General features: G+C 43.9%; 5 protein-coding genes across 5 annotated transcripts; 3 read left to right on the top strand and 2 right to left on the bottom strand.

The window, feature by feature from the left end:
* Positions 1 to 228: 228 nt before the first annotated feature.
* Positions 229 to 11,307, bottom strand: tbl3 (transducin beta like 3). Its single transcript, XM_040192089.2, has 23 exons — positions 11,094 to 11,307; positions 10,905 to 10,956; positions 10,617 to 10,712; positions 10,187 to 10,234; positions 9,904 to 10,045; positions 9,697 to 9,781; positions 8,959 to 9,129; positions 8,756 to 8,831; positions 8,557 to 8,653; positions 8,202 to 8,428; positions 7,877 to 8,018; positions 7,260 to 7,318; positions 6,918 to 7,024; positions 6,705 to 6,840; positions 5,488 to 5,727; positions 5,183 to 5,253; positions 4,427 to 4,583; positions 4,090 to 4,148; positions 3,476 to 3,579; positions 2,733 to 2,804; positions 2,456 to 2,614; positions 1,620 to 1,713; positions 229 to 1,006 (listed from the first exon to the last, which is right to left on the bottom strand). Exons 1-23 carry the CDS (start codon positions 11,123 to 11,125, stop codon positions 649 to 651), a joined length of 2,784 nt encoding a protein of 927 aa, XP_040048023.2. The 5' UTR covers positions 11,126 to 11,307; the 3' UTR covers positions 229 to 648.
* Positions 11,308 to 11,325: 18 nt separating this feature from the next.
* rnf151 (ring finger protein 151) lies at positions 11,326 to 13,851 on the top strand. The gene is made up of 4 exons (XM_040192094.2): positions 11,326 to 11,799; positions 12,289 to 12,458; positions 12,582 to 12,678; positions 13,216 to 13,851. Exons 1-4 carry the CDS (start codon positions 11,797 to 11,799, stop codon positions 13,684 to 13,686), a joined length of 741 nt encoding a protein of 246 aa, XP_040048028.1. The 5' UTR covers positions 11,326 to 11,796; the 3' UTR covers positions 13,687 to 13,851.
* A 1-nt stretch (position 13,852) lies between these two features.
* Positions 13,853 to 16,214, top strand: rps2 (ribosomal protein S2). Its single transcript, XM_040192092.2, has 6 exons — positions 13,853 to 14,185; positions 14,468 to 14,605; positions 14,714 to 14,803; positions 15,348 to 15,455; positions 15,547 to 15,880; positions 15,998 to 16,214. Exons 2-6 carry the CDS (start codon positions 14,471 to 14,473, stop codon positions 16,168 to 16,170), a joined length of 840 nt encoding a protein of 279 aa, XP_040048026.1. The 5' UTR covers positions 13,853 to 14,185; positions 14,468 to 14,470; the 3' UTR covers positions 16,171 to 16,214.
* A 358-nt stretch (positions 16,215 to 16,572) lies between these two features.
* Positions 16,573 to 18,591, bottom strand: ndufb10 (NADH:ubiquinone oxidoreductase subunit B10). Its single transcript, XM_040192095.2, has 5 exons — positions 18,427 to 18,591; positions 17,873 to 18,122; positions 17,429 to 17,567; positions 16,831 to 16,970; positions 16,573 to 16,711 (listed from the first exon to the last, which is right to left on the bottom strand). Exons 2-5 carry the CDS (start codon positions 18,018 to 18,020, stop codon positions 16,623 to 16,625), a joined length of 516 nt encoding a protein of 171 aa, XP_040048029.1. The 5' UTR covers positions 18,021 to 18,122; positions 18,427 to 18,591; the 3' UTR covers positions 16,573 to 16,622.
* A 26-nt stretch (positions 18,592 to 18,617) lies between these two features.
* Positions 18,618 to 22,176, top strand: LOC120827785 (large ribosomal subunit protein uL3-like). The gene is made up of 10 exons (XM_040190892.2): positions 18,618 to 18,772; positions 19,280 to 19,472; positions 19,772 to 19,940; positions 20,036 to 20,171; positions 20,630 to 20,816; positions 20,920 to 21,080; positions 21,167 to 21,268; positions 21,567 to 21,662; positions 21,816 to 21,935; positions 22,029 to 22,176. Exons 1-10 carry the CDS (start codon positions 18,770 to 18,772, stop codon positions 22,086 to 22,088), a joined length of 1,227 nt encoding a protein of 408 aa, XP_040046826.2. The 5' UTR covers positions 18,618 to 18,769; the 3' UTR covers positions 22,089 to 22,176.
* Positions 22,177 to 22,212: the final 36 nt, after the last annotated feature.

Here is a 22,212-nt window from a genome sequence, read left to right as displayed (position 1 = left end):
TTTTTCTACTCTGGAGATTAGCAATGTGACGGATCCCTGCACCGAGGCAAAACAAATGGGCATTAAAGCCTGTAAGAACTGAACCCCAAACACATGACTTGGTGAAAAGAATTATCATTTGCTGAGCTACAGACCAAACTGGTATCACCTTGTTCCCACTAATCAACTACGTTGTAAGGGAGTCAACCTCACTTGCAGGGCACTCATTAAACACTTAAACAAAACAGATGTTAATTATATGTTTATAGCTCTACTTATTGAATAAAAAAAAAAAAGGTATGCTTAGAATGACATTTTATGCAGTAACATAACCGGCAGAACAAGACAACGGGTGCGGCAGGTATCTGCAGTTGAGGATCTCAGGCCAAATGCATGAATATCTATTGAGCTCAGTGCTTCTTGCCTTCCTAATGTTCACTCTGTTTAAAGGCAGATCAGCTGGTTACCTTGCTCTCAATTCTGAATGGAAAAAAAACCCCTGAAGCAGTCAAGTTACAAACACAATAGAGAATCTTTAAACCCAAATCATCTGTTACATGGTCACTACACCTCTGTCTGACCCTAAACTGCCACTCATTGGGTGTGATGGTCCATGACAAGACGAGCCCTTCGGAGGCGAGTCATTCATTAACGGCACTTAGATCCCCGTCAGCTGGCAAAAGTCTGGCATTTTAGAGCGGTAGGAACTGGAAGACATTTCATCACGTTCACTTCTTCCGGGTCTTCCTCTTCTGAGCTCTGCTCGCTTTCACAGTGGTGGTTGCCGTCCGTTTGGGGGCTCGCTCCGTTTTCTACAGACCCGGTGTTGGTGGAGGCTTTGTTCGAGGCACTGACGTCCTCGTCGTCCTCGTCTTCCTTAACTGCGTCGTTTGGATCTTCATCCTGTTCGCCATCACTGTCATCGGCATCTCGTTTCTCACCACCACTTCCCATTCCTTTCTCCTTGTCAATCATTAAGAACGGCTGTGCCAGCGGCGTGGTATCCATTTCTTCATCTCGGTTCATGCTGGGAAGGATATATGAGCAGGGATTAGTAACTTAAATAAACACTTTATCCTGTATCATTTACCAGAAGTATCTCAATATCAGTTTCACCTTTGGTTAAAATCCCTTTGAAAGGCGCCTTCTAAACTCTCAAAGCTTAACTCGGAAAACCAAAAATAAATATATCTGCACGTTTGGTTTAACCCACGGAATGCTGCTCAGCCAGGGTTTCCCGTAAGTCTCCGCGCGGTACAGAGCCACGGCAAGACAACAGACTTTGCATGTGCCTCGACTGGCCCTGCTGTATAATAAAAATTTGATGTGCATAGTTTCAATATTTTGTTTCTGAGCAGGGCTACTTAGTTAGGCTGAACCAAACACAGAATGCTCTTTTCGCTGAACTCGGCGGCAAAAGCTGAGGAAGTGATGGCGCTGTAGTCTGAAGAGGTTAAATAAAGCCTGTGACTCTCTAAATGACGACCGTCAGTTCACAGAAGGTCCCAATGCACAGGAAGCACAAGCTCAACTCCTGGTGCAACATCTCGCCGTATAGACGTCTGTGCGGTGTGCGGAGAGGTTTTTAACTGAACACATTTTAGTGTCCCACTGGTACCACAAGCACCCGAACGTCTCACCTGGATGGTGCTCCGGCCACTCTCATCTTCTGCCACATGTAGTTCAGGAACATGGACGCCTGCAGCAGGTTGCCGATCCTCTGCATGTGTCTCTCTGTGGGAGAGGGACAAGAGTAAATGGTCATTCATTTCAGAGCTAGAGGGACACGGAACTCCAGAGGCGGCTTGACGGCGCCAATGCAATACTTCCATGTTTCCATCTTTGCTAGTGGAATCTGCACTATTTTTAGCGCATGTTGTGGTTAGGTTTGGACTTTCCCCACAGAAAACAAAGCATCAAATACCTCCTCTGTCTGTCTCTGCACGGACTACACCAATAACTGCAGGTTATTCCATTCACTCTAAATCAATTTCACACTCATGTTACAAGGATATGCACCACTCAACTCGTCATTTCTCAATAAAACCTCGTTTGTCAAGGTGCACCGTGGTTTCACGGATCACCCATCTAAAACAGTGGGTAAAACGTGCATCAGATGTCTGTGTTTGTTTTTTCTACGGCTGTCACACTCTTTTGGCAGACTGCACGCTGTGAATACAACTTGACAAACACCTTCACACCCAGCATGGAAACAGGTTTCGTTGTGCGGTTTTTCTGTGACTCGTTATTGCGTTTGCATATAAACACCGTGCGATCACGGCCAACCTTTTTTCATTATTTGTGTATTTATTTATATTATCTGACAGCAACTGCATGTGCGTCCATCTTGCCGGTGACTACTATTGTGTCTCATTTTGCTTTTGTCTCAGGATGTCTGCAAAGGAAATGTGTTCACATTCACTTCCAGCCTGGGTTTAGTTAACAATCAATCTGTCTCAGACTCTCTGACGCTGACCTGTGTATGGAATGAGCCCCTCCAGGTGGGTTCGGGCGCCCTGGTACTGCAGCAGCTCCTCGGGCGGCAGGTGTGTGAGGAGCACCTGCAGGACGGCCTGGGCATCCTGACAGTTTCTGGCGTTGGTGTTCCACACAGCACAGTAGCGCAGGAGCGACTCTGAGTCGGGTTGAGGACAGAAGAAATGAAAAGAGACACACTTTAGTTTTGCCCCAGCTTCACCGCTTTCTCGTCACTTTGGGACGGTTTCTTTCTTGTTCTTTCGTTGCTCCGTTACCTTTCTGATCAACTCGTAGCTTCAGTACCGTCTTCTCCAACAGCTTGTGGCTGTCCTGCACCTGACGGATCGCTAGCAGCAACAGAGAACAAGTCAGAGACATCAGACAGTCTGTTCTAAAGTCTACAGTCTGCATTTTTGGTCATCATAACTTTGTTATATGTCTTGGTTTTATGTCCACACAAGTATTGTATTACGTTTAAGCTGAAACATTATGAATCCAGTCCATGAAGAATAAGTGAAGATTTTTTTTAACAACATTAAATTGTGTGGCATATTTTTTGTTGTTGTTTAAGTTTGTGATGTCATACTGTGCTGTTCCACTGAAAATGAAACAAAGCATTCAAGAGTCTTCGGAGTAGCTTTGGTAACGTCTCACCTTGTGCTAGTGACACGTCTTCCTGTTTATTTTAAAAGCTGCATACCTCTTAACTGTAATTATATATAATCACAAAAGAAACATGGGCGGAAACTCATATTCTTGACATGATGACTGTTAAGCTTTAGATTAGCAAAACAACACCACCCATTTTTGGTTTTGCAACATTCGTCTCCATCATGGCACTGGACAAAGACAAAACATCTATGTACAATACACATAAATCCATGTGTGCAGCTTGTACACGCAAACCACCAGTAAATGTCTGAGTGGAAGCGTCCCGGAAGCCTAAAAGGTTTAAAGCATCTCTCCATCTTTCAGCTAAAAGGTGTCACCCTAACTGCCCTGGAGCAGCACAAAGCACCTTTGATCACGGTGAGCACAGTGCGCGGCTGGTCCAGTGAGATGGCGAGACCCAGGGCCTTCAGGTACTTCTTCTCATGGAGCAGGTTGGACAACTCCTGCTGCCTTCAGACACAACAAAACACACCAATGTGTTGAACAGGCGCCTTTCAAAAATATTTGGACCTCAATGCTTCGAAAGTGGTGTCAAAGGTCAAAGTGGTGTGTCCACAGAAAAGGAATCAAATGAAAATGCAGTTCCTCGACTGCATAGATCAATACAAACCGTTTGCTGCGGTAAACTACGGCGTTCACATTAAAATGCCCGGAGTGAAATGAGCTTTTCTTGACTAATTCAATTTCTTTCAATACAATATCAAAGTATTTGAGCACATTTAACTCCAGACAGAACTCCAAATAATAATTAGTTTGTTAACCAGGATGCGGTTGAAGTAAAAACTAATGTCCGAGTGCCGGATAGCATGAATCAGTAAGTAAACATACATTAAACACATCTCAAGTGGCCCCCATCCGTGTGCACACAAAGCCAGCACTGACCTTCCACCCAGTGAGGGTCACCTTAACCTTACGGTGTTAATTATCAGGCAAAGGCGGTTCTGAGGCCGAGTGACTTACTTAAGTATCTGATCCTCCTGCTTGGCCTGCTCCTCCGCCAGCTCCACCTCAGTCACATCCTAGCAGGGGACAAAAGACAACATTTTTGTGCTAATGCCATGATCCCTGCAGGGGAAATTTCCAAAATGTTCCGTCCCGATAGAAGATAAAGAGTTACAGTGAGTGGTTGGTCAAATACTGAGAACATTTAGTATTTATTTAGTGATATACTACCCAGAGGACAGTTAGGAATGAGGACAAAACTTTTAACACCGCACCCAAGTTGGACAGCATCCCTCTTCCTCTGACTTCTGTTCAACAGGTGTCAACCAATAAAAAAAAAAAAAATCACACTTACCATCCACAAAGTGATGTTAGAGTCGGCTGAGCCCGTCACCATCTTGTCGTCTTTGCGGCTGCCGTGGAGACCCCACACTTTGTCCTGGTGGGCGTCCAGCGTCTTAACACACTCATTGGTCTTTATGGTCCAGAGCTTCACTAAACCATCCGAGCCGCTAAAGACAGAACATCGGTTTGGGAGATTTAAGTTAAAACTCTGTGAGGGGGATCCGCCATAATGCTGATTAAGCACAAGCCCAAAATCTTTATTACATGCCAACGCTAATGAGGCTTTTATGTGTCGACGTTTACACTGGAGTAGGGAAAGAGGAAATGCAAATGAACATTAGTCGTTTTCTGTACTCAGAACAGATTTGTTTTCAGTATCTAATGAATATTCTCTCCCAGAACAATGGAGGAGCTGTTCTCACACACCCACACGGGACAGAGCTTCCTTTTAGGTGTCAAGTGTTAACTACCACACTGTGATTTGATATCATTTTCTAAAACATCTGCAATCAAACACAAGAACAATAGGAAACTGTTCTCCCTTTTATTTAAGTATAAATAGTCCAGGAAATGGATCGCGGCAATGTGATAAAACGGATGACACATCAGGGTTTAAAGCTCCCTTTTCCTTATACACAGCACGAAGGATGAGGCTTTTTTTGTTTTAAATTGACACTGCAGTGTTTCTAAAACGAAAAATGAAGAACAAAAGAACAGAATAGAACATATATTTATGTGGAGAAAAGGTTTGCATGTGTGGCGTCACCTGGTGAGCAGTTGAGTGCCTCGGCTCACAAAGATGACCTTCAAAACAGACGCGTCGTGACCCTCAAAAGTCTGAAAATGAGGAGAGTAAAAACACTTTTAGACTTCACTTTTACTTTAAACTCACAAAAAAATCGCAAATATAGTCAGCTATGCTGAAATAACAGCTATAAATTCAACAGTTATTAACTCACAGCTAACAAACAAAAAGAAAATTGCCCGTTGAATTCAATGTGCGAATTGCGACGATTGCACGTGAACAACTAAACGGCGCTCTGTCACTCGCGCGCACTTCTCGCGGCCCACCTTGAGGCAGCTGAAGTCCTGCAGGCCCCACAGCTTGGCGGCGCCGTCTGCGGAGGACGTGGCCAGCACCTGGTCGATGGGAGAGAAGCAGACGGCCCAGACGCCGCGGCGGTGGCCCCTGAACACGCCCAGCATGCCCACTCTCCCCGCGGCCTCCAGCGACCACAGCTTGGCCGTGCGATCCTGGGACCCGGATGCCAGCAGCTTGTCGTTGGGAGACACCGCCACGCTGTTCACGTCCTGCAGGAAGCGAGGGCGGGAGATGAGGACCCACCAAAATATGAACCCTTACAAGTTAATGCGATTGTAGGAAAAGTAAGTCAGAGGGAAGTAACTTGGACATGAAATCTCCTTTGGTTTAGGCGACATATCTACTCGGTTGGGTTACAGTCAATTGATTCAGTCTTGCTGAGAGACCAGATGAAAAAAGTGAGCGTTTTTTCTGTAAACTTTTTCGGTTCGAAGAGCGTTTTTTCCCCCCCAGTTACGGCCTAAAATAACATTCCCAGCAGGTCTCTGAATTGCTCTCACAACACAATGTGAATCGTTTCCATGACAACTGAAGACGAGTTATGCAACTAAGTGCTGCTGCTAGACAGATGGTCGATTGCGGTATCTTACTCTGAAGCATGTCGGTATGTTAAACATGACATTCCAGTAACTTCCCAACTTTAGTCACTAATTATTTTTCTGCACTTCCTTGTTAAAAGTTGCCTTGCATTGAGCCATTAAAAAAAATGGCTAAAGACTGACTCAATTCTATTTGTGTGTGTGATGTGTGTTCTGTGTTTAGTGTAATTAAGGGAATTAAGGGGAAACTCTCACTGGATCAGGCCCATGTGTGCATTTCACTTGTTGCCATTGCAGACACATCTGGCTGAGGCCTGGACTCGACTAAGTGTCCGTTTCTACTCGCCAGCAACTGAAAAAAGACTGGCTCAACAGAAAAAAAAGTAAATTTCCTCGGTATTCATTAATTTACCGATGGCTGTTTTTAATGCAGAGGTGATAGGAAGGTGGTGCAATCAACTTTCTTTGGATAATCAAGGAAATTGATTCCCTCCACCTCAATCAAAAAGCCCATGGGAATGTTTTGGCAGTCGTGCCTCTATTGGTATCTAATGAAGGATCAATGCACTGGAAATAGTATTTTGCAGGATGTTCAGATGTTGCTCTTCTCTTCTCCTTGAGCTGTGTGTTGAGTTTTGTGCTCGTACCTTGTCATGCGCCTTCTCCGTGGCTCGGGGGGTCAGGTGATGTAGGTCCCCGCCTGTAGTTGACAAGTCGGCTGGTAGATCCCAAACCTTCAGGGTACAATCCTGACTGCCGGACACCACAAAAGATGCCTTCATCCTGGACACAAAGACGGAGATTCATTCACATCGTCACACTCACTCATTCTTTTCCTTCAGTGTCTTTAAGAGTCCTACCTGGAGCAGGTGATGGAGCCCACGGCGTTGGCGTGGTTGGAGCCATGCGCCACACAGTGCACCCGACCACTGTCACTGTCCATCTGCCACACCCGCACTGACCTGTCCTAAAGACAGAGACACAACAAGCTTCAGACATAAATTTAGTGGTGTGGAAGTTGCATATTGCAACAAACTGAACGGCTGAGGCAGAGTTGTCCATGAAACTTGGTGGACAACTAATTGTGATTGGACATATTGTGTTGTCAACAAATCCCCCATAATCCTACACAACAGAGTTCAATGTCTCCTCAGTATCGAGGAGTGGTTAGTTGGTATCAAGGTGTTAAGATGTGGGCTCACCTTCGCACAGCTCGCAAAGACAAAACCCTTTTTGAACACGTCCAGTGACAGGACGGTATCTGGGGACAATGAACAGATAAAAACAGCAGTGAATGTCTGAGTAGATAATTATCGCTCCAAAGTGCTTATCAGGTAACTTTAAACACCCTGAACCGTGACTAGTACTACATCAGGATCAAGATTGTGCTTGAATTGCCAAATATTCCAAATTTAATTGAATGCAAGTGAAGCACTTTGTAAATTAGTTTTACTTGCTAAACAAATAAATAGTATTAATTATTTGATAATATAAATATAATTCACGAAACCAACTTATTTTTCTTAGAGACTAATTCTTATTAACTGTGTGGAAATATATCTGCAGTAGTGGCACAGTTTTCATTCCCAGACATCCTTATTTTTCAATGTCAAGCAGCTATTGCAGTTTTTAGAAACTACAGAAAAGCTTGAATAGACTCAGAATAGACTGAAGAATAACTGGTGTCCAACACAAAAGATGGTGAAAGGGATTTCTTTCTTTCTTTCTTTTAAACCTTCTGCCCTGATTGACTACACATACAGCGTTGCGTTCCATGTCGGTACTTGTGGACCCGTGCTGCCCTCTCCTGGTTACTGACCTGTGTGTCCGTAGAGGATCTGGCAGCTGTTGGTGAGCAGCTCAAACACCTTCAGCTGGCAGCTGTTTGTTGCCACCACGATGTGGCTGTCCCCTTTACCCAAAAACTTCACGTCCAGCACTTCATCATTGTATCCCACAAACTGTGAGAGAGTGGACAGAGAGGGTTTCCATTAATAAGGTTTGAATAATAATAATAATAATAATAATAATAATAATAATAATAATAATAATAATAATAAAAGAAGCACTGAGCGGCTGGCATCTGTAGCTTGATGATCGAGGTTGTTCGAAAAAAAAAAATCAACTCCCTCCTGTGTACACACCTGCTGCTGTGTGGTGAGAGCAGGCAGCTGGTAGAGCACAATGTTGTGATCGGCAGTGACTGTGGCCAGTCTGGAAGAGGCTGGCAGGAGAAGCAGGTACGTCAGGCTGCAGTGGTCGTTGTCATCGTCCTTTTCCTCCTCTTTCTCAGAGACAGCAGCGAGGGTCGAGTTGAGGGTTTGGGCGTAGACACACCGCGCTGTGCTGGCTTCCCACACTCGCAATACACCTACAGGTGAGAAAGGGAGAAGGCAATGATACATTAAATGAAAAGGCCCCGGTAGAATTAAGATCACACAAAATATGGACTGCACGACATCACAGATTTTATGTTCAGGACAACTCAAGAGGTAAAACCTTTGCTGCCTGCTGTAATGAAATGCAAGTTCTTGCTCGTCACTCCAATATCAGACAAGTCCTCATCGTCAGGCAGCAGCACAACACCCTCCACGGTCTGCAGGCACACACACACACACACACACACAAAATGAAGCTGCAGAACCTTTACAACATGAAGATCACGACATGTTTTTTTCTTTCTGCATCTATGCCTTACCTCGTAGACCGGAACGGTTCTCGTGGCTTTTCGAGTCTTCAGGTCCCACACTGTGCAGATCTTATCTCTGCCAGAACTTCAGATACAGATTGGCACACAATCACAGCAAGAAGAAAAAAAGAAAACCACCTCAGAAAAAAATCCCCTAAAGTTTAAATGTTATAAATGAAAGCCTATCCATTGGATGGATCAGTGTACGCTACCTGACCATGGTGTCACCGTCAGGAGTGAAACTGAGGGAGGTGACGGCGCTGTAGTGGCTCTGCAGCACGCACACACACTGACTGGAGCGCAGGTCCCACAGCCGAATGCCACAGTCCAGAGAGGAGGAGAAGAGCTGCAGCTTGCTGATGTCTGGGTGGAACTGGACCAAGCTGCAAAATTACAAAGGTGTGCTACTGAATAATTACTGAATTATTTCAGTCTGAATCTTTCAAACTTGTTGTGGTACTCCATCTAAAAAAGATCCACGTTGACTGTACGTTGTTACAGAAACATAAAAAAGTTGGAATATCAGATTTTACCACCCTTCAACAGGAACAGGGTCAACATAGCGGAACAAATGAAACTTAAACAGTAGAAAGGAATGTTCTGTACACAAGTAGACAAAAATAGGTCAAAATATTATATAAAGAGCACCAATGACCAAAACGAACATATATATATATATATATATATATATATATATATATATATATATATATATATATATATATGTCAAATTTCTCAATCCTATTGGTTACTTAAACATATTTATGGCAGTTAAAACCGAATATTTTAGGATCATACTTAATACTATAATACTAATAAATAATCAACAATCCCGACTATGTGATAATTTAGTTAAGTAATAACGACAAACAAATATTGAGTATTTTTGTTTTTTGAAAATTAAACAAATGAATACAAATCATTTATTTTTAAAAGACGTTTGAACTTACTGAACAACGCCAGATGAGCCTTTGAGGTTGTGGGTGCAGTATTGCTTCAGCACATCCCAAAACTTTATAGTACCATCACAGCCGCCTGCAACAAAACAACAAGAAATACATGGAAAACTATCCAATCTCTATGAAGCGGAGATCAGGCAGAAACACGGTACACAAGAGACAACTAATTGTCAATGACAATAAGTGACAATGGCTGACCTGTGGCCAGGAGGGTAGAGGTGGAGTCAAAGGTCATGCTGGCCACAGGAACAGTGTGAATGGCCCTCCAGGAGCGAGTACACTGAGCTTCCCTCCAATCCCATTGCTTCAGCAACAGAGCTCTGCTAGCTGTTACCAGCATCTATGACGAAAAGCAGAAGAGAGACGTACATGTATGCTTTCTTACAGACTGGGAGAAGAATGTCCAGTGAAGAACTTTAATAGACTCGATGTGGTGAAGGTTGTTTGAAGTGATGCCAGGCTCTTGAAGTGTTTGCTTTACCTCATCATCAAAGCTGAGTGCGAACGATGTGATGTCCTCTTGATCATCCTGCAAGTATAATGTGGACAGACAAGACAGACCGTCAGTATTGTTCAATTAACAATATGATACAAAATAAAGCACGTCTTTACGTTTGAGATGCTGGTGCAAGAAATATATAATGCTATGAATATAGAATTCATCATAAATAAAAATCAAAGGATTTGCGTACGTATAGTACGTACACACATACACACACATCTTTTCTGTCGCAATTTTTGGCTCCACAGAAAATAAAGGAACATGTACTTAATTTTGTAGGCAGGCAAAACAAGATCCATGCAGCAGGGCATTATTCTATGACAGAAGTCTTCGAGATTGGGCTTCTGTAGTGGTAAATATTGAAACATAAATTGCGCGGTCCTTTAAAAAGGACCCACTCTGTACTTACATGCTGAACACTGTGGACGATCTTCCCTGTGCTGATCTCCAAAACGTTCACACGAGATTCACAAGTGCAAAAGATGTACTTTTCATCTTTGCTGATCTGGGAAAAAAGAAGAAAAAAATCAGACTGAGAGGTCAAAGCCCATCTTATTAGAGGTCAGAATGTCACTGCTGTGATAAATCTAATGAGTCCTATGAGATCGTTTCAGGCCGGTAGATGGTACAACATGTAATACACACTGATTTTAGAAACACAAGACACTTGGAACACTGGACACGTCCGAAAACACACCTGCACTTTCCCTCCTTTGTAAAACGGCTCGATCTTGCTTTCAACGGCATAACTGTGAGGGGGGAAACATAAATACAACTGTTAACGTCTACCGTAAATTGTAACAACTTTAAATTACCCCATAGCCTAGCTTGTGTTAGCTAGCTAGCAAGGTCTGCAGCACGCACGTGCCGTACATCTCAAACTTACTTTGTTTTGAATTGAAGGTTGGTATTTGCCATTTTGCTCACGTTGAAGGCCGAGACGTAAATATTTTTGTCAACTACAGTGAAGTTAAATACTAATTTCTCACTTCACACGTTGGCTGAAGTCAACACATTCCGCATGTTGGTGGTCGGTACCCGGGGCGCACACAATAGACGTCATCTCAGCGCACTGAGCTGTGATTGGCCAGCCGGTTTACAGCGTCTATTGACAACATGTAAACAAACATGAATTCTACTTATGAAAGCATCTAGACTAATGTGATTTTTTGTTTTAAATAAATAAACAAGTTTATAACTCAGGTCAATGGTATGTGATCCTCGGCGTCTTGAAATAAACAGTTTTATATTTGGTCCCAGAGGCTCTCAACAATAGAACAACCTGGGTTTGTTCACGTCCACATGTTGCTGTCTGACGTGTGGAGGCTGAGCTTTGCTACTAGAACAACAGGGAAAGGACGCGCTCCAAATGAGCGCCATTATCTCCCTTCGTTTTTCGTAATTTACTCTTTTCATTTGTCCCCCACAGACTCACACGCACAGGGTCCCTCCTTCACGTTTTGTCAGGAATGTTCATGTGTGTGTTGTATTGATAACGCGGGTGTGTGTTTCGCGTGTGACATGTGAGAGGACCGATATGGAGTAAACCAGCTCCGGGAATGGAAACACGGTGAAGAGAGAACAGCGTCATGGTGAGAATATAACCGCTTTTGTTAATTGTGTTGGTTTTAAACGCTATACTTAATTACTTATATACAGGGCGATGTCTTCACGGGCTTTCCTTTTGGTATACATAGGCTTGTTTAAGTGCCATAATACTTTCGATTATTATGTATTATATTTAATGAAAGATACAGTTAATTATATAATGACAAACATCAGGTGTTCTAAGTATTTTACAATCAAAGTCATGTTGAAGCAATACACTTGTTTTTTGTTATCATATGACTTTCCAGAACAATTCTGTATTGTGTTCACTTGCCTTTATGCTGTATGAAAACACTATGAATTGGTTGTTGTGGAGCCACGTTTTACAGCTGTAGGGAAAATACTCCGGTTGGTACATCAGGGGTCACAATTTTTCTGTGTCTCAGAACTCTTTGCTTCAATGTCAACTTGAGAAATTGAACGATACACGATGATGAACTTGATGAAGTAGTATTCATTTTGGCCACTTCCAGGCGGACCCAGAAGTGTCATCACAGAGTGGGGGCTTTGATGTGGAGCTGTTTGTGGACACTCCAGACTACGATCTGATCTGTACCATATGCCAGGGGGTCCTCAGGTGTCCAGTAAGAGCTGCATGCCACCACATATTCTGCAAGAAATGCATCTTACAGTGGCTCAAGAGGTACTAAACATAATATCTATCAATACCACTGAATAAGAACACTGTAAATGTATCCTGTATTAGATTGTTATTTATGTCTTTCTATGCAAAGTATTATGACTAACTGTGGTTTATCCTCTGTAGGCAGGAGACCTGCCCCTGCTGCAGGAAAACTGTAAACCCAAGCTTGATCTTTGTCATGTTCAAGCTGAGCAAATCTATTGGACGAATGACTATCAAGGTAGAAAATGTAAAATAAAAGTTGTACATTAACGTGAATTGTATATGGGAGACAAAGAAATACCAAACCATTAACATGGCCCTACATTATGCTTTGGGGAGGGTGATACGTAAAGAGAAGATTAATAGTCCAGGGTTTTTCTTTTGAATAAGTTTATAGGACTTATTTATTTTGAATGGTCATATCTGTAATTATAGCGGCGTGACTATCAATATTTCCAAATGAATCCATTCTTTTTTCCCTCCGTCAAGTATACATATTATTTATAAAATTACTTAAATATGGTTCACAGAACAAAATTAAGTCTTTTTGACATAACTCAATTTTTGAACAGCGTTATTTACTCTCTAACACACAAAATAAATAATGACCTTGTTTGACTTTTAAACATTTTTAAAACAAAACTATTTCCGACAGCTGCAGTGAAGTGCTGCAAACATGCATGTATCCAAAATAAGATCTCAATTATAGGCAAATAATATAGTCTAAAAGTCACTAGCAGCATTTTTTTGTACATAATGAGTTTGTCTCTTGCAGTGTAAGAATGAGATCCGTGGTTGTGCAGAGACCTTCTCTCTCTCTGAGCAGTACCGCCACAGCATGAGCTGTCTGTACGAGCTCATTCCATGCCCGTACCAGGGCTGCCGGGCGCAGCTCCTCCGCAGGGACCTGGACACCCACGCACGCCACTGTGAACACTGGCGTCAGCCCTGCCACATGGGCTGCGGGACGATTCTCTCCCACCGCACCCAGGCCCAACACAACTGCTACAAGCAACTGAGGCAGGAGTATGAGGTCAGACAGAGGAACCACAGGGCCATCGCTACTGCCCTGCAGAGGAAGATGAGGAGGATGCAGAGCACCATGGCGCACATGAAGAGGCAGATAGGGCTGATCTGTGAAAGCCTGGAAGTGATGGACGATCTGCATGAAGTGGAAGAGGAGGACCTTGGAGAGAGCAGTGGCAGCTCCAGTGGGACTCTAAGTAGCAACAACAGTAACGGCTGAGGGACACTTACTGCTGCTAATTGGCTGCTGCTGTGGGGGATTTACAAATGTATACATTTATTTTAAGTTGTGTGGTTTTAGAATACGTAGATGTATGAATAGAAAGGGTGAGTTAACAGTTGCCGTGGTTTCATCTTTTTTGTAAATAAACTAATTAAACTCTTACACCGTCGTCCTGATCTTCAATCACGTGAGGCTGACATGTGATGTATCAGTCCAACAAAAAAATAATTATTGAGATAAGTTCAGCTTTTATTTTAAAATAATTTAATTGTGTTATATTGTCTTTTCTTTTCTGTGACTACTGTGTTACTTTAACGAAATAAATAAGTGGAGCAAGATACAACTAGGATCATTATAACCTGGGTCCGCCATAAAAGACAATGCCGCAAGGGGCAGCAGTGAGCGTGTTTTGTAGACGAGGTAATATCGCGATATCACGTCTGACATAAAACCTGACGAGACTTCGAGACGGTCTTCTTCCTGTTATAACGATCACGTAAGTAGAATGCAGAGAAATCCCTCCCGAACGAAATCGTGCTATATCTCGTACATCCTTCGGCCAAACGCAGTCTGAAAATGTACCAAATAACATTTGAATATGGGGTTTCTAAACCCAGCTCGTATTTACGAGGATAATGTGACAGAGTTTGAGATATTCCTAAATATTAAACAAACTATGCCATCGTTGAACATGGCGGCGATACCATCGCCAGATGCTCGCTCATGTCAGCCTCTTATTGGAAACCCTTTATGACCTGTATTCTATTTTGTTGCGTAGCAAATGGCGGACGACGCCGGTGGTAGAGGAGGTTTTCGCGGAGGGTTCGGGGATCGTGGTCGCGGCCGGGGCCGTGGACGCGGGAGAGGCCGCGGCAGGGGACGCGGGGCCCGCGGCGGCAAGTCCGAGGACAAGGAAGTAAGATGAACACCCATTAATGTTGTAAACGACCGCAACGTGAAACGATATCCTACGTAATTGTGAATACCACAAACCGTTTACTCAGATTCCCGTTTCTCCTACTAGTGGGTGCCAGTCACCAAGCTGGGCCGCCTGGTGAAAGACCTGAAGATCAAATCCCTGGAGGAGATCTACCTGTACTCTCTGCCCATCAAGGTGAGCGGTGTGTGAGGAGGATGCGCAGGTGTTGTTGATGCTACCGGGTAGCTGAGGTAACGGGATGTCCAATGCATCCAGGATGCGCCCGTTGACGTGACCCCTTGTGTATGCCGATATTTGCTCGATTGTGATGTCAACGTTTTCTCAAATATTGATGCTGGGTTTGTTTAAAAAAAAAACCTAACATTTAAAGTAGTTTTAAATGTATCTTTCAAAACTATATAGATTAATGCCTCCGAAGATTTATATTCATGTTTTTCTAGTGTGCCTTTGTCAGATAACATTTTTATGGCCTTGTTCATGCTGTGTTACATGTATAGAATGCATTGTGAATGGATATTCTTAAACTTGGTGTAAAAGAATAAACCTTAAATGTCAGGATTCCTTTTAGAAGTGGTTCAGGGATTTGCGTATTAATAGAAATGTTACATTTTTAATATGCTTATCATGCAGTTATACAATGAGGTACTTTGATGTGGATTCTGCACCAAATGTTGGAAGCGGCCTGATCCAAATTTCATTTTCTAACTTTTTCCTGCAGGAGTCTGAGATCATCGATTTCTTCCTGGGTTCCAGTCTGAAGGATGAGGTGCTCAAGATCATGCCTGTCCAGAAGCAGACCAGAGCTGGTCAGCGCACTAGGTTCAAGGTGGGTGTCATTAATTCTGTGTTAAAAGATCGTATTTAGTTTTTTTTATAGTTGCTGTTCCAAACATGACCCTGTTGGCATTTGTTTACAGGCCTTTGTTGCCATCGGTGACTACAATGGTCATGTTGGGCTGGGGGTGAAGTGCTCCAAAGAGGTGGCTACAGCCATCCGCGGTGCCATCATCCTGGCCAAGCTGTCCATTGTCCCCGTCAGGAGAGGTTATTGGGGTAACAAGATCGGCAAGCCCCACACCGTGCCCTGCAAGGTGACAGGCCGCTGTGGCTCTGTCCTGGTGCGTCTCATCCCAGCCCCCCGTGGTACTGGTATTGTGTCCGCTCCCGTGCCCAAGAAGCTGCTCACCATGGCCGGTATTGATGATTGCTACACCTCTGCCAGGGGCTGCACTGCCACCCTCGGCAACTTTGGTAAGTCTCCTCATACGTCAGTGTTGCTGGGTTTCTCCTGGTGTCTTTGCTCTGTCCAGCCTCACCCACTCCAGAAATATAGCATCTCCTCACTGGTTCTTTTTATTCTCTCACCAGCTAAGGCCACCTTCGATGCCATCTGCAAGACTTACAGCTATCTGACCCCTGACCTGTGGAAGGAGACCATCTTTACAAAGTCACCATACCAGGAGTTCACTGATCATCTGGCCAAGACTCATGCCAGGTTGCCATTGCAGAGGGGACAGTCTGTCGGGACCCCTACCGCCTAAACTTTTTGTACAGAGAATTGTTTAATAAACATTCTGAAACAAAATGCAACCTATGTTTGTGCTTAACTCGTGATGGAACAGGGGTGTGAGAAAAGAGGACTTTTTACCATGTGCATTTATTACAATAAGTGCATTCAGCCAAGAGGCTACAGACCCAGAACCGACGTACCATTTGAGCACAAACTACACTGACAGTCAGTAGGGTGGGGCAAGTTACATGAACCTGCTAATGGTTTAAAACACTTTCCTGAAGTTGTCTTGACCAGTGAATGAGGAAATTCATTTAAGGGGCAAACAAAGCTACCAATGAACAGTGGAGATAAGGAGTAAAGCTCTGGTACTGCACGAACCTCAGTTATTAACACATTACAGATGTGCAGCACTTTGAATGATGGAAAGAGACATTATTTAGCAGTTTATTTTACAATTACACAGGACAGACTGTAGGGGACTTAAGCACTTTGGGCCTGAGTGGCCATCATCCGTTCTTTTTGCTTCATTAGACATTTCCTCGCGCTGGCGTAAGCTCCCAGGTCTCCATCTGGAAAGACATTAGGAATTTAAAATGTGGTAGCCAAACTAAAAAAAGTTTCCAGATTATGAATTTTTGTCCAATTTAAAAGGCTGCCAGTTTGTGGGCTTTTATGAAATGGCACTTACATCTTGACCCATAGCTGTGGGTCACCTCGTTGAACTGCTTTATTTCCGGGGCACAGTTCTGCTGGTAGCTGGGTCCTTCTCTCTGCTGGCAGGCCCTCATACGCTCCTGGACCACCTTCAGAATCTCCTGGTCCACCTTGCTGTGGGGTGAAAACACCAGACAGTGACATTGTTTACACTTTGATAATGGCCCACTGACCACTACAGCAACCGTCCATGTGATGAAAGACACCACGTTGTAAGCGCAATGATGTCTAAAACAGAAAGGTTAAAAAAAAAAAAAGTCCCAAAAATCAATCTACGCTACACTTGTACAATGTATATTTAAACATGTAACTGAATCCCCCTAAACATCCTGTCTAATGCAATAGGTGCCCACAAGATGCTGCATCCATTTCCTCCCTCCTGTTGTGGGGTGAGACCTCTGCATCTGGAGTCAGATCAGCCTCAATGTTGAGAGTGCACACGGAAGGATTCACAACCGTAATGTGTGATTTCAATAGTTCCTACAACTGCTTGTTGTGTGTGAATATATCTGTGAATCTTGTTAATCAGGTGTCCATCTGGATGAAGTAATCCGTTTTCAGAGCGCACTCACTAGTCTCTCCTCCACTGCATCTCAGCCTCGTAGTAGCAGACGTAATCTCCGTGCTGGCACTCCGTCAGGTCAGGAACACGGCGGAACTTCTGGTGGTAGAAGACCGGCCTGTTTTTAGACCGAATACTGTCAACCGCATCTGGAACAAACACATTCATAGTTACACCTTAGGTTAACGGCGGACGAGGCCATGTGGTTTTCACTGTGATTAGACGAGTGTGTGAAAGAAGCTAGCTAGCATAACACCCAGGTTAGCCTGAGGTGAATACACAGCTAGCTAACGCTGTCAAGTATTGCCGCAAATCACAGCCTTATAGCTAGCTTACTTTGTGTGATATTTCCTTTTACACAAGGCTAGCAGCAGTATGCATTCAAATATATCGACAATACCTCCCCCAAATCTGTTAACCCGTTAGCCCAGTTAGCTATTTTAGCTTCGGTTACCTCTAAATGTAGTGACAGGCACGTCCACGGAGTAATAGAAGAGTTTAGACAGAATCAGGGCCGGGTTCGGCAATGCTGTCTGTTTGTCCACAACCGGAGTCTGTCGTGGAGGCTGCGGATACGCGTCCTTCTCGTGGTCTGACGGCATTTTTGCTGTATTACGAACAGGACTAAAGAAATCCTACAATTCGACCTCGGCGGCTCTCCTTCCGAGGTGGCGCATGCGCAGAGGACACAACATCATGGCGAACTAGAGGTCATCAAATGTAAAAACGCAATATTATCTAAATAAGTTTCGTTCAGATTATTCAAAGATCAGGTTGTTTTTGACAAATATAACGGACACGAGCACAAGTTGATTCAAAGTTTAGACATTTAGTTCATAGGGTAAAGGTCACACAGGTGGAGTTGTTGTTCCATGGACAATCAGCAGGTGGCGTATGGCTGACTGCTTAACTTGTTAAATACAGTCAATACTATCAACTAGTGCAAACTCACAGAAGACAGAACGAATCCTTTAGCAACATGGGACAAAGCCAGTATTAATAACTCACTTTTTTTAAAGAAAGATAAAATACAGTAGCCTTTCTGAAGCAGACTAGGTGAAAGTTGGCCTTGTGACAATGGAAACTTCCTTTCTCTCTCCTTTCATGGTCATGTGGTTCCTTTCCACTGAGCCTCCTCAACACCTCAGGCCACCGAGATTACCCTCTTCCCTCCTCCTGTATTCTCGTGTCATAACTTGGCAGAGATTGCCTTGTTTGAAAGTGAATACGTCTCTTGAGCTGCGCCAAACACAAAATTAGAGCCCTTCCACTCAGTATCGTCTTATGCATAACCGTTTCATCAGCACTTGCCCCTCTCTCTTTCTATTCCTCGACCGGACAGTTTACGGACATGGTCAGTGCTCCTCATACTTTCTGGCTCCTTTTTACTGTAAAGGGTACATTGTTTTGCAGTTTTGTCATCTACATTTTTGCATGTGTGTGTAGTTTATTACTGTGTGTACTTTGGTTAGCTCGGTTTGGATAGGGGAAGATAAGTCGTATTGAATAGTCTTTTCAATCTTGGAATGCTAAAAAGACGACTTTCTCTTCATGTGGCCTCCCATCGTTGAGTTTTGTTTATTATTTGGCCTGTGCTGGATTTCTGAACCAATTCCGTCTGACATAGGTGGGAGGTAACTATCAATATGTATTCTTTTATCCCCATTTATTTTTTATAATGTGTGTCACTTAATATCAAATGATTTTAACATCTGAAACTTTTTTGCGAAAAACCAAAACAGATTACATTTTTGTCACGTGTCTCCTCTCAATCTAATTGTGCAGTTCTTGTGTAATCAAGAAATCCATCGCAGTACATTCGGGTTACGTGTTTCACTCCGTGTGGCTCTTGCCTCTACAGTCTCATCGCAAATTCCACGCACCCCGCCATGGACACATGGGGTTTCTGCCCCACAAGCGTTCCAAGAAGCATAGAGGCAGGGTGCGTACATGGCCCAAAGATGACCCCACCCAACCTGTCCACCTCACTGCCTTCCTGGGATACAAGGCCGGCATGACCCACACGCTGAGGGATGTGCACCGCACCGGCCTCAGTATGTAGACTCACTGCCGCATGGATGCACAAGACGGTTCAGTGAAGTTGGCTGTTTGTTTGAGAGGATAATGTGCGGATAGGATCTGGTGTTGCATGACACCCTGGTTCTTTACGGAATCAATATAGGTGTATATGTAACATCATTAAAGTGTCACAGGATGTACCCAATGGCTTGCATACTGTTTATGTAAATGCAACATGTATCCAGTGTTTAAATCCTACGGTCAATTAAGCTTTACTGGATACTGACAGTTCAAATATATCAGCAGATTAATGTGATCCATGTTTCTCCCACAGAGCAAGCAAAGCGAGAGCAAGTGGAGGCGGTAACCATCGTTGAGACTCCTCCAGTCATCGTGGTGGGGATAGTGGGATACATTACAACCATACGTGGCTTGCGTGCCCTCAAAACCATCTTTGCTGAGCATATCAGCGACGAGTGCAAGCGCAGATTTTATAAAAACTGGTGTGTGATTACACATGATTCCCTCACATGTTCCATTTGAGCAGTTGTTGCCTCGCTGACACCGTGTTTGTTTGCCGCACTTTTTGATACTTCAGGTACAAGAGCAAGAAGAAGGCCTTCACCAAGTACAGCAAGAAGTGGCAGGATGAGACGGGGAAGAAGCAGCTGGCCAAGGATTTCTCTCAGATGAAGAAATACTGTTCAGTAATCAGGGTTATTGTTCACTCTCAGGTAAGCCTACTAGTTTACACCTAAATCCAAAGCACAATCCAGTTTCCTCGTGCATTGACGAAGAAAAGTGTCCGCGTGCTGCTAAAAGCCAACTCTGACTATGACACTCTGATTTGTGGCGAGCAAAGGCGGAGGGTGCCGTTTCAAATAGCAGTTTAAAAATACTTCTTCTTCTCCGGGCAGAACTTGGCTGCTCACTGAAGCTTTGCTGTTGGCAGCGAGTAATATGAAGATCAGTCGAGATCCCAACTCTGCCTCTGACATGTTTCAGCTTCAAAACTGAGATTAAGATAAAGACGTGCCCTTAAACCGGGGCTGGGGTAATAGCCATCAAAAAAGAATCTCAACAGGTCCCTGTGCCGAATACAAAAGCTAATTGGAAATATACGATCTAATTAGCAAAACCTTTTCTAGATTTTAGAACAACCCTCAGTTGCAGTCGCATGCTCCTTTTCCAGATGCGGTTGCTGCCCATAAAGCAGAAAAAGGCCCACGTCGCAGAGGTGCAGCTAAACGGGGGAAGCATCGCGGACAAGGTGGACTGGGCCAAGGAGCACCTGGAGCAAGCCGTGCCCATCTCTACCGTCTTCTACCAGGATGAGATGATTGACATCATTGGAGTTACCAAGGGTCGCGGCTTTAAAGGTTGTGCTACACGCTCTACAGGCTATTTGTGTCGGTGCAAGGGCTTCTAAGATAAATGCATTACGTAATAGGTATATTTAGTCATGGCTCTTTGTGCTGATAGGTGTCACAAGCCGTTGGCGCACAAAAAAGCTTCCCAGGAAGACTCACAAGGGTCTGAGGAAGGTGGCCTGCATTGGAGCATGGCATCCGGCGCGTGTGTCGTACACTATAGCTCGTGCAGGTCAGAAGGGCTATCACCACCGGACTGAGCTCAACAAGAAGGTTGGCTCATTGATAGTTTCACTCATAGGACGTCATCTTCATCTGTTCCTTTGTAAAGAATGCTTCATTTCCTCACGCGTCCTCAGATCTACCGTATTGGTAGGGCGGTCCACATGCAAGACGGAAAGGTGGTCCGAAACAACGCCACCACGAGCTACGACACCACCCAGAAGACCATCACGCCCTTGGTACTCTCATTTCTCAACACTATGATCCACACTGAAACATATCATGTATCTACGATATAATACCCACACCTGTACATCACACCCCAGCTCTGCACAACGTGTTGTAAAGCATCATGATGTATTATAAATGGTATGAGTATGAATACGTTCTACCAATTGTGAATGAAAGATGTTGTGAGAAATATGGTACATTAAGTATAAATCCTGTTACTAAATTACTGTGAGGGCTTTATTGAAGATGGCAGTGAGATTTCATCCTAAACCCTCCATTCTTTTTTATTCCTACACTACCCCGTAGGGAGGCTTCCCCCACTACGGTGAAGTGAATAATGACTTTGTCATGGTGAAGGGCTGTCTGATTGGGCCTAAGAAACGCGTTCTCACCCTCAGAAAGGTACGGTACCATCGTAAAAAGTCAACTTTTAGATCTCACAGGCAGTTTGCAGGATAAGTAAAAAAGTAGCAGCATTTACTCTCACAGTTAAACGCATTATTGCAGGACGTGTATTGTGTGTGTACATCCTTGTGTCCTCCCCCCGCCCCCCAGTCTATGCTCGTGCACACGTCTCGCAAGTCCAAGGAGACCATCGAGCTCAAATTCATCGACACCACATCCAAGTTCGGTCATGGCCGCTTCCAGACTGCCCAGGAGAAGAGGGCATTCATGGTGAGCTTGAGAACAGCACATTTTGCAGTGTAGAACTTCACACAGCTGACTCCTTCTGTATTACCTCTAAACTGACATGTGGTCAACCTGCAGGGGCCGCTGAAGAAGGATGGCCTGAAAAAAGTGACAGAGCCTCTGACCGAGGAGGCCTGAGAGACATTCTCAATCCTCATACAGCAATAAAACACATAAGCACACTGTGTGTGATTGTGTCATGTCAATTAAAATTGTTGTTACCTAATTGATGTGTCTTGCCTTTGACTGGAGTGAGTATTTG

Source organism: Gasterosteus aculeatus, chromosome 11, assembly GCF_964276395.1.
Source record: "Gasterosteus aculeatus chromosome 11, fGasAcu3.hap1.1, whole genome shotgun sequence".
Taxonomy (NCBI): domain Eukaryota; kingdom Metazoa; phylum Chordata; class Actinopteri; order Perciformes; family Gasterosteidae; genus Gasterosteus; species Gasterosteus aculeatus.
Note: the sequence above shows the minus strand (reverse complement) of the source record. Positions and strands in the feature narration are given on the sequence as shown.

Excerpts from the sequence above, each read along its gene's own strand:
- LOC120827785 (XM_040190892.2), top strand. Across the intron at positions 20,172-20,629 it reads GGGTTATTGTTCACTCTCAG|ATGCGGTTGCTGCCCATAAA; the intron begins GTAAGCCTACTA and ends CTCCTTTTCCAG. Across the intron at positions 21,936-22,028 it reads AGGAGAAGAGGGCATTCATG|GGGCCGCTGAAGAAGGATGG; the intron begins GTGAGCTTGAGA and ends GTCAACCTGCAG.
- rnf151 (XM_040192094.2), top strand. Across the intron at positions 12,459-12,581 it reads ATCTTACAGTGGCTCAAGAG|GCAGGAGACCTGCCCCTGCT; the intron begins GTACTAAACATA and ends TATCCTCTGTAG. Across the intron at positions 12,679-13,215 it reads TTGGACGAATGACTATCAAG|TGTAAGAATGAGATCCGTGG; the intron begins GTAGAAAATGTA and ends TGTCTCTTGCAG.
- ndufb10 (XM_040192095.2), bottom strand. The coding sequence starts at position 18,020 with ATGCCGTCAGACCACGAGAAGGACGCGTATCCGCAGCCTCCACGACAG. Across the intron at positions 16,971-17,428 it reads ATGCAGTGGAGGAGAGACTA|CAAGGTGGACCAGGAGATTC; the intron begins GTGAGTGCGCTC and ends TTCACCCCACAG. Across the intron at positions 16,712-16,830 it reads CCACAGCTATGGGTCAAGAT|ATGGAGACCTGGGAGCTTAC; the intron begins GTAAGTGCCATT and ends ATGTCTTTCCAG.
- rps2 (XM_040192092.2), top strand. The coding sequence starts at position 14,471 with ATGGCGGACGACGCCGGTGGTAGAGGAGGTTTTCGCGGAGGGTTCGGG. Across the intron at positions 15,456-15,546 it reads GTCAGCGCACTAGGTTCAAG|GCCTTTGTTGCCATCGGTGA; the intron begins GTGGGTGTCATT and ends ATTTGTTTACAG. Across the intron at positions 15,881-15,997 it reads TGCCACCCTCGGCAACTTTG|CTAAGGCCACCTTCGATGCC; the intron begins GTAAGTCTCCTC and ends TTCTCTCACCAG.
- tbl3 (XM_040192089.2), bottom strand. The coding sequence starts at position 11,125 with ATGGCAAATACCAACCTTCAATTCAAAACAAA. Across the intron at positions 8,019-8,201 it reads CTCTCACCACACAGCAGCAG|TTTGTGGGATACAATGATGA; the intron begins GTGTGTACACAG and ends ACTCTCTCACAG. Across the intron at positions 4,584-5,182 it reads GGCACTCAACTGCTCACCAG|CGGCTCGGATGGTTTAGTGA; the intron begins GTGACGCCACAC and ends TTCTGTCTTTAG.